Source organism: Apis cerana, linkage group LG7 (assembly GCF_029169275.1).
Source record: "Apis cerana isolate GH-2021 linkage group LG7, AcerK_1.0, whole genome shotgun sequence".
In the NCBI taxonomy this organism is placed as follows: Eukaryota; Metazoa; Arthropoda; class Insecta; order Hymenoptera; family Apidae; genus Apis; species Apis cerana.
The window spans coordinates 9,015,417-9,029,419 of NC_083858.1; the positions used below are offsets into that span (position 1 = coordinate 9,015,417).

Genomic DNA, 14,003 nt, shown 5'->3' on the forward strand with positions numbered 1-14,003 from the left:
ATTTTCCTCCCGAATTTCATGCGTCAATCAATAACAACGAAAGCAGCGTCGAACGAAATATCGAGTCGAGCTAAATACTCATAAACGCTTCGACAATTCGATGGAACGGTCGGTGCGAAATCGTGGAACGTGATCGATACATCCGTGGCAAACGGCGGAGACCCGACACTCGATAAAACGGAAGCAGAAAAGTTTTCGAAGCGGGGGGAAAGGCGAAAAGGAGAGGTTACGGAGGACGATATGATATCGAGTAGAGCAACAATTCAAACGCTTGGAGCTTTGCCAGAACGCGAACACTCTGGATGAAAAGCTGGGCCACGGTGGAAAGAAGATGAGAGAAGAGCAAGAGGGGGGCAAAACACCGGTGATAATTTCATTCTTTATTCTTCCATTGTCAAAATTTAAATATGAATATTTAAATGTTGAGTTATTCATTTAATATATAGTGAGTTATTTATAGGTAAAATATTTACTTTTTTCGTGAACGAAATATATTGCATTTATATACACGTTGTAATACATTATGTGGATTACATGAGATAAATATAATAATATAAACATTAAGGTGAAATTTATTGATACAAAGAAGAAAAGAAAGCACGATTTATATTGTAATACCGAGTTTGGAGAGTTAAGGTTCCCAGGAAAACTTCAGAATATCAAGAGACGAAAAAATGCGGATCGATCGGAATGAGCGTGAAAGTTCAGTGACCAATGTTTCCAAAGAAGAAACCCGCTTGGCTCCAATTACCGCTCACGAGAAACCCGTTTTCGCTTCTGCATTATTCATGATTTCAGGTTCAGGAAGTGGGACGCCGTATAAATCCCAAAATTCCGATAGCTCGTTTCCCGCAACGTTATGCGAATTCCATAGAAAAGCTTAATGAAAGAAATTCCATTCCACGTGGCTCGACAAAGAGAAAGAACAAAAAAGAAACGAACTAAGAACAGAAGAAAAGGGAGGAAGCATCCGGGCAACAAGAGTTAAGAAAATTATTCCTCGCGTCGAATAAAATCTAAATTCACAAAAAAAAAAAAGAAAAAGAAAACGTTACAACAAAATGCAATATGTTTCTTCCAGTTCCTGCACGAATCTTACAACAACATACAATAATTTCCCTTGCATCTAACGATATTCCCTTCAATTAATCATATTCGAATCAAAATCGTGCGTTCCCTTATTTACAAAAAAAATTTAAAAAATTAGAAACAGAAAGGAGAATTATTCCTCTCCATCGATCAAAATTCAAAAAAAAAAAAAAACAACAACAACAACAATTTTCCACATCATGATAAAATACTCTTTCCTTCAGCCCTCGTAATTAGATGGGGTTGGAATCGCGCCCGCTCCCTTATTAACCATCTCGTTGTTATCGTTACTACGTAGCCGAGCCCGCAATTTCGGCAGAATTGCGCGGAGCCTACTTTATTTTAATTATTCTTTTATGCCGGGCCGGTGCGCGGTGCCATTCGTGGTCGCGGCCCCGCGAAAAGCAAAGAAAAAAAAAGAGGGGGAGAGGGTGGTTGGAAGCCACCACGGACGTACAGAGGACGACAGAGACTCTCTGGAGGGGGGGAGAGGGAGGGAAGGAAGAAAAACTGGCCGGCGGCGCGGCGACCGGCCTTTTATTTTCGTTGTTCCGCGGGCAGCGCGCCGCGTGTATAGCAGGGGCTGGGCCAGAATTCAGGGATCCGCTGTGGCCGGCATTTATTGCGACCACCCCCAAGGGTGCATTTATATTCATAAGCATAATGGGGCATCGTGACGTATACACGGCACGCTCCGCTCTGTCCCTTCGCTCTTTCATCATTATTAATTCCGCGATGGGGCCCCCTTCCCCAACCCCTATCAAGATTCCCGCCGCGGTTCCGCGCGCCCCCTTTATTTACGATCTTATTTATCTCGCGACGAACCACCCTCGCCGCCACCCATTGGTGAATGCCGCCGCTGATCTGTTTGCCCCGTTTTCGTCGCTTGTTTACCACTGTGTGGAAACTTGGATAGATCGATCCGCGATGCAAATAAAAGAATACAGATTTTAATCGAATCGAGCGCGGTGAAACAATAGGATGTTAATTAGGAGAAGTAAAAGAAATAAAATTCTAGATAACTTGTATCACTTCGGGAAAGAAAATTTATTTTTATTTTCAATAGTTACAAGTTTTGTTCAAATCAATTAAATAATTCTACAAGTGTACCATGATATAAATTATTATTAAGAGTGAATAAAAATTTCCCAACAAATTTCTTTTCTCGAGAAGTGAAGACTACGAAAGATCAAAACTAAAATTTCTTATTATTAATTATCTTGATCTTATAATTCGTATTAACGAAAAAATTTCATATAAAAAAAGTATTAAAATTTTTGTTAAAACTTCTTCTCCCCGTCCCTTAGACTTGTTCTTCTCTTCCATTTCGTCGCCACTTTGCTCCATCGGTTAACCGATTCACATTATGCGACTTGGCGGAGTTCACGTTTATTAGCTGTGCACCTGCTCTCGCAAAGCTGTCGAGAGGAGGAGAGAATCGTTCGTCACGGACACCTTCTAATCGATATGCGATGCCGTGTGTTGCATGCAGCCACCCTTGCGTCTAGTACGCGGGAGGGATGCATGATCAACCCCGAACGGCCGACCTATTATCGGCTTTGGACATGTATACGGGCTCTTTTCGAAAAACACTGCCTCCTTGGGAGAAGGATTCTAGACACGTTTTGCTGGTTGGAGTTGGCTCTTTTTACGGAGACTCTCAGGAAAGACTCGGTGAAAATTTTGGTGGAAGAGGAAGAAGATTGAGATTTTCTCGGAGTGGCTTATGGAAAAGGGGATTAATAATTATTACTTTAAACTTGGAATATCGGTATTAAAGTGTTAAATTTAAAGAATTGTTTATAAGAATTATAGAATTCTTTTTAGCAAAATGTAATATTAAGAAATTCGATATTTTGAAAAAGTATCTTGAAAATTATCTTTTTAGTTTAAACAACAAAACAATTATTATTTCCCGTGTCATTTAATTAGAATTAAATTTATACAGTATCAACAATACGAACGGTTTTATCTTGAAACATTTTGGCAAATAATTTCCACGTGTCAAATATTATCTCGATCGAAAAAGTGGGAATTAAAGGAATTATAAATTACAGAAATGGAATATTAAAATTTCACCTTCGCAAATTTCTTTCTTTTTTTTTTTTTTTTACCAACATTGATGGAACAAAATTTCAATGCTAATGCGTCGGTATCCGGTGTTTCGACACGAGCTCTCGCGCATTACGCGCGAGAAAAAGAAAAAAATCACGATGGAATTCCCTTCCCTTTGTCCGCGACCCAATAATGAAAAACAGAGTTATTGGACTTCTGACTATGCTTTGACACTTTTGAATAGATATTACGCGTCCTACGACTGTGGAGGCCAACATGGCTGCGAATGAAATTACGCGTGAAATGCCAACCCGATTTGTTGAATTTTCTCGCATGATTCTCGCGAAAATTCGCTTCGTTTACTCGATAAAGGTCTCGGAGAACGCGTCTCGCGGGATGGTGACGATCATTTTTCCATGTTAATTAACGACGAATGTTGCAGTGTCAGACACGTGATTCTTGTCTTCTAATTTTTTATCGTTAAAACGTTCTTCGCTCTCTCTCTCTCTCTCTCTTTTTTTTCATTACGATTATATTGCGATATACTTCATAAACTTTTATTCCGTTGATAAAATTTTATATCGTTCAAACTGTTTTTCCTAGTTGAAACGTTTTAATGTTTTCTTTCTTTTTTTTATTTTTTGAGGCATATTGGAATATTTTATTGTTACTTCTTTTTTTTAATTTTATATTGTTTATTTTTTATGCTGTATTGAAATTATTTATGTTTATCTATTAGATATATATATCGAATTCTTTAGTTAAAACTTTTCAATATATATTATGATATTTCAGTTTTTTTAATTCTTAAAAATCATCCACGATAATTTGGATATTGGAATAAATCAATTTAAAGAAATTCATACTAATTTTATTATTTTCCAATCAATTGCTATTGCTATTCAAGATTTCAAATACGTTTAATAAAACGTTAAAAACAATATCAATTGCACTTTTTCCTGAATTTCATTGTCATAGATTTTAATAAGCTCGTATGAACGGACAAATTCTCGTTTTCAAAATTCGAATTCGAATTTCCTCCTATTGTACGAATTATTTTTGTTAAATTTTCAAATAAAAATTTAACAACTTGATCGTTTTGTTGCAGTTTGCAGTCAATTCAGCAGAGGGGTGTTCTCCATGCTGGGCGCCGTCAGCCCGGATTCGTTCGACACCCTTCATTCCTACAGCAATACGTTTCAAATGCCATTCGTGACGCCCTGGTTTCCCGAGAAGGTAAATAGCACGTTTTTTTCCCCCCCGGCTCCGTAAATAAAAACTTATAATATCGCCGCCGATATTTATTCTTACCCACCAACCCCCTATATATCCGCTTATTTTCACTTATCGGCCTTCGATGCTTATTTTTATCATCTTTTCGAAGCTTGGATGAAAAAGTTGTTTCTTAGAACGTATGATTCGATTATCCACGGAAAATACGAAGAAATTAATTGATTATATTCAAAACGTATACACATCATATAATGTGATTCATACTCGTTTGAATAATCGATCGTATTTACTTTCGATCAACTGTAATACAACTCGAACAAAAGTCGTAAAGGACAGAAAAGATAAATCGTATCAGATATAAAAACATAATAAATAACGAACGTTTAAGTACTGAAGAAATGCCAAGGGGGGAGGGCGGGGAAAAGGTATAATTTCAAAGTATCAAAAATCCCAAGAATTTTAATTCAACTTATCCTCCAACTTAATTACCCAACAAAAAAACTTCATCTCCTTGCATTCCAACTTTACTCGTAAACTCTTCCTTAACTACCATACTTACGTTCACTTGCAGTAGGTCAGATTCGTAGAAATTCTTCAAAGTTTATCCTCATACCTATCTCATTAGTCATACCTCGCCAGTTTTACTTTCATTGTTCTTTCCTCCTCGTTTAAATATTTTTCCTTTTCGTCCCGCAAAATTTGCGTGCTACGAACACACACTCGGAAAGAGAGAAACAAGAGCCTTGAGATCGATAAAGATTCATCTTTACGGTCGATGTTTATCGACAATTACCGTACTCTCTCTCTCTCTCTTTCTTTCTATCTACTCTTTCATTATTTACATAGCTACGGTTCATCCATAAATGTATGTACAAACGTATTACCAATAAATCATTCTGACTCGTAAACACCTTCTTAACTACACACTCACATACACTTACTTCCAACAGGCCAGAGTTTACGGTATTTATCTCATATATATATATATATATATATATATCATTAATCATTCACAAGTTTTATTTTCGTTCTTCTTTTCGCTTTTTTTCTCGCGCAGACATAAATCTCACGCAAGAGAAAATCGAAATCGAAATCGTGATGATTATCGAAATCGAGATAGAATAAAAATTTATCGTTTGTTTGTTTGTAGATAATTATCGTCCACGTTTCCCTTCCCAGGACCATTTATATCTTTCTGTACATAAATAAATATATGCACGAACATATTACAATCTGACCCTCGAAATGAATCGGATAGGGCGAAAATTTATTCCTCGCATCGGACTGTATTTGTCGGGTGGCGCCACTTGCGAAACGTGTATAGCGCGTCCATATTGGATGAATGGCGGTCCCCCGTATATCTGGAGCGTAAGTGTGAGTTTTTATCTGTTTCGACATGTTGTACGAGCACGCAATCGTGTAACGAACGTTCATGTTGTTTAAATGCTAATCGCGTGGTAATGCTAATTCGAAACCTCTCTCGTTCTCCTTTTCTATTCTTCTCCCTCTCTCTCTCTGTCTTCTTTTTTCTGTCTTTCAATTCTCTCCTTTCTACTTTTCTCTGTTACCCCCTACGTGGCTAGTCAATTACAGCTCGCAGGAGAACTGCCATTTATAAGAGATCTTTTTCAATTTCCACCGATCCCTCCATGTTATTGTGCTATTTTCCCTTAACATCTTGTGAAACGCGATGACTGTTCCTTTCTGTTGCGTTATCCCTTCCTTTGTTCTCCCTTTGCTTCTTCTTTTCCTTTCCAGCTTTTGTTGGTGGAGGCAATAGATCGAAATTTACGTGGCTTGGATTCGAAATTGCTTTATCATTATATAAATTTATGAATCGATTCTTTTGTTAAATTAATGCAATTTGTTTATTCTTGATTTTTATATTACTTACTTTAGCCTATACCGATTTTTTATTTTACACATATATTTATCTCATTTTTCTTAACTAATTATTTTTATTCTTTACACGTACGACAATTCTAGTAGAAAAGCATTCTGTAGCTATTTGTGAATATCAAAAGAGAAAAAAAAGAAAAAGTATACTACCCACTATTCCCTGAACAAAAACGTAATTCACTCAAAATCAACCGGTTACCTCGCCAACAAGAAAACTCTTGAAACAGTCCAATATCACGTTGCGGGAGCAGCTTTCAAATAGACCGCCATTCACGCCACGCCGCGCGTCGTAATTATTTACGATTACATTTATCGTGCCGGGTTTTCGTCGGTTGGCCCTCCACCTCGGAGGAAACTACACCATTCAACGCTTCTCGAGTTTCGTTCGCGGATGAATAAAATCTGAAAGCGAAAACGTGTATACGTGATCTTGTATTTGTAAGCTGGCAGCCAAGTGATTCTAGTGTGCGCGAAAGCGAGTCGAAAAAAATTTTTTTGTCGTTTAAGCTTTGTTCTCGATTCGAAATCGTGTTTGGAAAACTTTTCGACTATGGAATGGGGTATAGGAATTGGCTAATTCTCTAATTGGATACGAGTAAATTTTTTCAATAGGATAGGTTTCCCTTTATGTGTGAAAGTAAGCGGAAAATATAGTATACAGTTTTTTTCTTTTTCTTTTTTTCCTCATTCGAAAATTAGTTTGAAGATCATCAACGATTTAATAATTATTTTTCCGATCGTTCAATTCTGTTCCATCGCTCCCCAAAAAGAGTTTAAACGATAAAGATTATACCATGTAATTTTTACATTTTCACGTGTATAGAACAATCTTCCTAATAATTAAATTAAAATTATCCAATTGGAAAATTATAGGAGCAAAAAATTTCAAATTCATCACGATTTCTTTAGAATTCTCTAGAATTCTTTAGAAACGCCTCTTCTTTCCAATTCTAGGTAGATACACGCGTGTTACAGGTTCTGACACCGTCCTCCGGTCTCCTGGATTTCGCCATAAGCATGCGTCCGGATTATCATCGCGCTATCATCGACACAGTGCGATATTACGGATGGAAGAAAATCATCTACCTCTACGACTCCCACGACGGTAAGTTGGCTCCCCTTTCTCTCATGCATTTCTCATTTTACGCGGTCTCCATCCGCGCGCGCGCGCTCTCAGTCGAGGCTCTCCATTTTTATCGTGCCCCCCCCCCTCCCTAGTGGCCCCTCGTTGCGCGATATAAGGGTAAATCGACGACGTTCACTGCCCTTTTGAATACGTAATGGATACGGACGTACGGAAATAGCTTTTCTTTTCGCGATGTATCCTCGAAGAAAGAAAAGAAAAAAAGTAAAATTTGTATCTCCGATTTTGGAAATGATGGACGTGGCTCGTTTTGAGAAAAAGGAAAGGAAATTTCGGGACGTGGAAAACTGTTTCACTGCCCGCTGTATGCAAATTCGCTGACCTCGCGCGCTTTTGAATAATAATGGATACGTTGGAAATAGCGTTTCTTATTATACGATGGTTCTCTTGAGTTGCGGATTAAAAAAAAAAAACGTAAGAGATGAAAATGGTAATTTTTGATTTGAAATAGGGTAAGTTTTTCCTTTTTGAGAAAAGGAAATTCTGGAAATATGGAAGTTCGTTAGAGTACTTGAAATATTATATTGGATTTGAAAAATAATTTATATCTTTGATTCGATATAAATCGACGATAAGATTGAATAGTTTTGAATTTGTCAGATGATTGATAAGATTTTATTGATAGAATAACGTTGCTAATTGTGAAATCTATGCAATGAGTTTTTTAATAGATCGTTGTAAATGAAGTTGTTATTGAAATTAAATACGAATTTCTATGATTATTTTAATTATTTAAACAATTTTTTTGTACATTTCTTTCATTTCTCTTCTCCACCATCGATTCTCAGTTATACAATAAATATTAAATTTAAATTTGGGAAGAAAGGGAAGGGAATGACTCGACTGTGATTTTATTTAAAATGATTCGAACAATTCTGTCTTATTTTTTTAAACACCGCAAAAGAAGAAAAAAATGAAAGAGACGAAAAAAGGATTGAACATTTTCGAATGGATTCTTTTGAAATTCAGGGATGTGTATACATTACCGTTCATAACTCACCAGACATTTAATATATTTTGAATAGAGATAAATGAACGTTCGTATACATTACCATCTATAAATACGTCTTATATATTTTGAATAATGATAAATGAACATTAGATTAAAAAAAAAGGAAGAAAAATAAAAATGAATCACGAAAGACTGAGTATATATATATTTCAGATAAGAATAAATAATAGTGCATAATTCACAATTTCGATCGAATCAAACAAAATTTATTTCATTTGTTTAAAATTTTACTCATACATATCCTTGATATCAATTGTAAATTTTTACGCATAAATTCTAAAATAATAAAAGTAGTTATAAGTAGTTTCAAGGTTATTATCCTTTCGAAAACTTCGAAATTCCCCTGCTTCCCGTAGACCATAAATTCTCTCTGATAAAATTCAAAATTACACTTTATTCGTAAGAAGGAGGTATAATATTTGCATGTATAATCGTCATACGCACACATTGTACATCGAAATTAACAAAAGATTGGTCGCTTCCACGTAATTTTCAAATAATAAAAAATTCCAAATAGATTGCGAATATGACTAGAAAAAAGAAAGAAAGAAAGGTAAAATAAAGAGGAAAAAAAAGATGTTTATCATCTTCGTGAATATGAAATGATCATGCACCCCGATCCTTAACACGTGCACGAAAAAGAAATGCATTTGCATGCTTAACTACAACGCTGTGTTAATTTTAATTTCATACATACCAGACACGGTCTAGTAGTTCGTAGAAATGGAGATTTTTCGCGTCTGTCGCGAAAATTCGGTGTGCAAACTGAAAATATAGGCGACATTGAGTCTCGTAACCATGTGGACACGATACGATCCATGCTATTTCTCCTCACTTGTTTCTCATCTCTTCTCACCTGTTCTGACAAATCTAAAAGATAGAAAAAAAGAAAAAAAGGAAAAATCCGACAATCGACATTGAACTAGTAATTATCTCAAATATTCAAATAGAATAGATGATTATTCAAATGGAATAGAATAGATAGAATATCCTAGAAAGAATATTTATCAAGGATATTGCAGTGAGTCATGTGTGCGATTAATATTAATTATTTCCTACTACTTTTATGTAGATGTTTGTTAAGTACAAAAATGGGATAAGGAAATAAGCGAAATAATAGCGATGAATAAGATCCGAGAGAACTGGAGGCGTTTCTCTATTCTTTCAATGTTATCGAAATTTTTACTGAAAAATAACGATTAACGATTAATTTAAATGACGAGTACTGTGTCATTAGTTTTGCAATTATAAAAAGAAGATAAAATAGTATAATTATACTATTTATAATTTATTTTTAATGAATATAATTTTAATTAATTATGAAATTTAATAATGCAATAAAAAAAAATTATCTATCCTCATTATTTATGTCACATTGAATGAGAAATGTTAATATCTTATTTTCCTTATGATTAAGAAACAAGGCCATTTTTGATCAATAAAATGAACATAATCACTCAGACATGTTAATTTTTTTTTTATCTAATAAAGTATTCGTTTATACGTTACATTTATATATATACACTGCAATTAACAAATAGAATTATCGTTCATCTTTAGAATAATGTAAATCCACGATCCATAATATTTGAAAAGAAGATATTGGTATAATTAATTCTTAAAAAAATTTACACCTATTTAAAGAAATTATCAGGATCAATAAAAAAGAAAAAATATGGACTTATATTACTTCTAAAATAAATGGAAATCTAAATTGTACAAAATTCAAAAATACATTCAATGACACCTAAAATCGTGTACATATTTAGTATACTATCACATTTTAATCGTATTTTTCTCGATACATGAACACAAGCTTAAAATGCATTTCTATTCACAACAATATTGAAACGTTCGAGGAAATAATTTGGCCTCGAAGATCGAGCCATTCAAGGCGATGTTTTTCCTCTTACTTTCGCCATTTGCGTAACCCCGTTGATCATTCGAACCGCTGATTTTACTCTGTGTAATTCCTCTAACGATCGTTACATTCTATAATTAAGCTACTTGTGGGCAATATAATTGAAAATTTCGCGGAATCACGCTTTTGTATTCATATTAACGAACGGAGGATTAAAAATGCTCAGAAATTAACAGAATGGTCCAATTGATAATTATTCTCAAAATTTTTTTGAAGAAATTTTTAGAATTTTTCGTATTCTTCTCTACCTTTTATCATCGATTTCATGTCAGATTGCGAATTAAAATTTGTATTTCTCGAGTCTTTATAATTATAATATATAAAACATACTTTACGATCTTTAAATTGAATACAATTGTTACAACATTTGAGATAAATTTTTATATTAAATTCTTCATGGATTCTCTAAAATTTTTCCCATTTAAAGTATTTAAAGGATTCTAATTAAAATTGTAATGAAATATTCATGCGTGTAATATATTAATTGATGTGTAAAATATCAATAATTATCATAATTCGTAAAATTAACATATTAGGGGGAATTGAACCGCATTGTTTTATGCTTATTATGGTTTATTAACAATCAAGAGTCATATTATTCGAATAACGAAACGAATAAAATTGTTATTTTACAATGGTTCATTATGTTAACATTGTTTCCACATATTTTCCTCGATAAATATTATTTGAATGTTAAACAGTCAATTATCATTAATGATTTTGTAAAAAAAAAATCCTCTTATTTTTTTTGAATCATTGCATAAATTTTAAACCCGATTTTCCTTAAATGATATCGATCACGTATAATTACAATGATTGATCTTTGAATTGATCTTGTACAACTTTTTGTAAGATTGCATCAACATAAAATCTGAATCATTCTGCATCATAGATTTCGATCGGTATACTTAAATAATGAAATAACGTAAATCATCGTTTCGATTTAATCTGTCAACATCCATTCGAGCATATTCATGTATATATTTTTAACTAAAGTTACGTAATAAGTAAATTTATCAAATTATCTTGCAAGTACGTATAATCACATAGTAAATATTAAATTATCTTATCACGAAAATTCTAATATACATAGATTCTTGCATTTATGCACTCGATTAAAAGTTTAGGATCACTTTTAATGTTAACACAACAACTCATAAGATTCGAAATTTAAAAATTTTCTAATATTCGTTATTTGTGAAAATATTTATATTTTCTATAATCTAAAATAAAAAAATCTTTAAATATTCTATTAATTTATTTATTATTTATGAATCATCCAAACAATTCTATTAATGCAAACATTTTAAATTCTATTTATTGATAAAAATAAATTCAAATTTCATCTTGTCTTTTGATCCTCATTGCTTTTCACTCAATATAATTTCCAGAAACAGAAAAATAAAAAAAAAATTCATGTATGCTTAAAATCGAAATACGCTGAATATTACACATAAGTCCCTCAAACGTTTTATCTTCATTTATTAATCTCTCTGATTAACTCAAGATATTTCGAGTCAAATGTTTCATGTTTATTCCGAATTGGTAAAACGCTTTGACACGCTTTGGCATGAAGATCAATTAACTATAATATATTGACAATCCAAACAATAATTTATGTCTCACAGACACAATGTATTTATCTGAATAATCAATGTTTGAATATGTAATCAAAATTAGACGACAATATCTAATAATCCATATTTAAATCCAATCGATATTTGAAAAATTCTGGTAATTAGGATAATTCAGATGATCGATGTTTGGATAATTGATTGTTGGATTAGAAACAATCAACACAACTCGATGAATCTCGAGAAATAATTAAACCAAGACGATTACTTCATCGACCATCTCTTCGTGCCAATTTCGTTATAACTCGATCATCCATCTTTGCTCCAAATCCAAATTCACAATTCCGAGCAATTGCTCTTCTTCGACGGACGAACGATAAGAACGGATCCCATCCCATCCACCGAAACACCGTCCTGGCTTTAATTACCGAATGCAAATGTAAATATACTTTAGGGACCATTGTGGTGGCCTTCGTGCACCATTGCATTTGTGCATCCCTCTCTGCCTGACCGCCCTTTACAGCCTTGCCCTTTACCCTCCATTTTAATCTGCATAACGCGCGATCTTGCTCGATTAGCGCTCAAACCGGAAGGGGTAATTGCACAGGTAAATTGTTGGGAGTTTAATCTCGATTTATAGATTTGGTTTTTATACGGCCGATAAAATGTTCTTTTTTTGTGTATTTTTTTTTTTTTTTTTGGTTATCGTTCGTTCGATGAATTTGAATCGATGATGATTTGGAAGGAAAAGTAAACGATGTGTAAGTAAATAGTAAGAAAAAAATTAATATTTCTCGATGATGGAATAAAAAAAAAATAATTGTTAAATTTACATATTACTATCTTTGTAATTTGTCTAAATTTTATGATAAATCATTTGAGAAATTTATAAATATCTTTAACGTCGAATGAATTTATTTCTTGTTCATTTATTTTTTAATTAATTAATTTATTTTACAGTGCCATGATCTTAATATTCATTAAAATTGCTAGTCATTCTATAATTCTATCGAGATTTTATTAATTTTTGTATATATTTGTTATAATTACTATTAATTCTACTATTAATTCAATTCTGCGACTAAACTATCAACCTTGTATTAAATTACCATTTTAAACTGCGTCAAACTAATGATAAACATATTTTATTTCAAGATCATATACATAATGAATTAAAAAGAAAAAAAAGGAGATATATATACGAACAGAAAGAATTCTCTCATATATTTTTTCCATTCATATTAATAAATATATATTAATAAATGTACATATGCATATACTCACAATCTCGTTTCGATTTCTGAATCATTTACATATCATAATTATTTTTATATTACATCATGCAAATCGATTTATGTGTAAATTGTAAAAAAAGATCTCTAACTTGAATCTTTCTAACTTGATCTCGAGAGATCGTTTTATAAATTTCACGTTGATTGCACACAAGTTATAACCAAGATATAAACGCACAAATTATTTTCAACTGACGAATTTTGAAATAAGATCCTTATCAGAAACGCTCTAAACGCAATTATCCACGTTCCTATCCGCTGGAATGATTCGATTTACGAAAAATTTCCTTTCTCTTGTAACAGTTGCGAAAACAGTATCTTTTATTCCGTTTTTTCTTTTTCTTTTTCTTTTTTTTTTTTTTTTCTAATTTATAAGATAACGAGAAAAACAAGATTTTGCGAAACGTGGCTACGAGATTCCGTTTCGTGAGTTTCGATACATTAAGCTTGGTACATGCCTTGTCAATATTGTCGCAAGGTTGCTGCTTATTTCATCACCATACATTGTAATTTATCTAATTAACTCTTGGAGTGTTATCGGTGGATATGTATGCCTAGGGAAAATTCTCTTTATACGGATTTATGCGATGTAAATGGACGTTTATTTAGATTAAATGGTAAATATATTATGCAACAATTAATATGGTACAGTGAAATCTCTATTACCCGTTAATTGATCCTTGAAAAAGAATACATGAATGTCGAATTGAAGGAATATTAGTTTTGAATGCGAATTAATTTTGCCTCTTTTTTTATTAATTAAATAAGAATTAAAGAGGAAGAT

At 33.0% G+C, this 14,003-nt stretch overlaps 2 protein-coding genes across 8 annotated transcripts in view; one reads left to right on the forward strand and one right to left on the reverse strand.

The window, feature by feature from the left end:
* LOC114577732 (uncharacterized) overlaps window positions 1-14,003 on the reverse strand; it is a 444,442-nt gene that overhangs the window by 229,538 nt on the left and 200,901 nt on the right. For 2 of the 6 annotated variants that reach the window (XR_009830535.1, XR_009830534.1), the window contains 2 exons: window positions 9,130-9,302; window positions 8,617-8,962 (listed from right to left, as the gene is read on the reverse strand). The exons of the other annotated variants lie outside the window; for them this stretch is intronic. The gene's annotated coding sequence lies outside the window, so the exon portion shown is untranslated. Of the gene's footprint in view, window positions 1-8,616; window positions 8,963-9,129; window positions 9,303-14,003 lie in introns of those variants that run through there. 6 annotated transcript variants of the gene reach the window in all.
* LOC107999292 (glutamate receptor 1) overlaps window positions 1-14,003 on the forward strand; it is a 264,212-nt gene that overhangs the window by 173,044 nt on the left and 77,165 nt on the right. For both annotated transcript variants that reach the window (XM_062077062.1, XM_062077063.1), the window contains exons 3-4: window positions 4,253-4,380; window positions 7,252-7,381. In XM_062077062.1, the coding sequence (XP_061933046.1) occupies window positions 4,253-4,380; window positions 7,252-7,381 (258 nt within the window). The remainder of the gene's footprint in view (window positions 1-4,252; window positions 4,381-7,251; window positions 7,382-14,003) is intronic.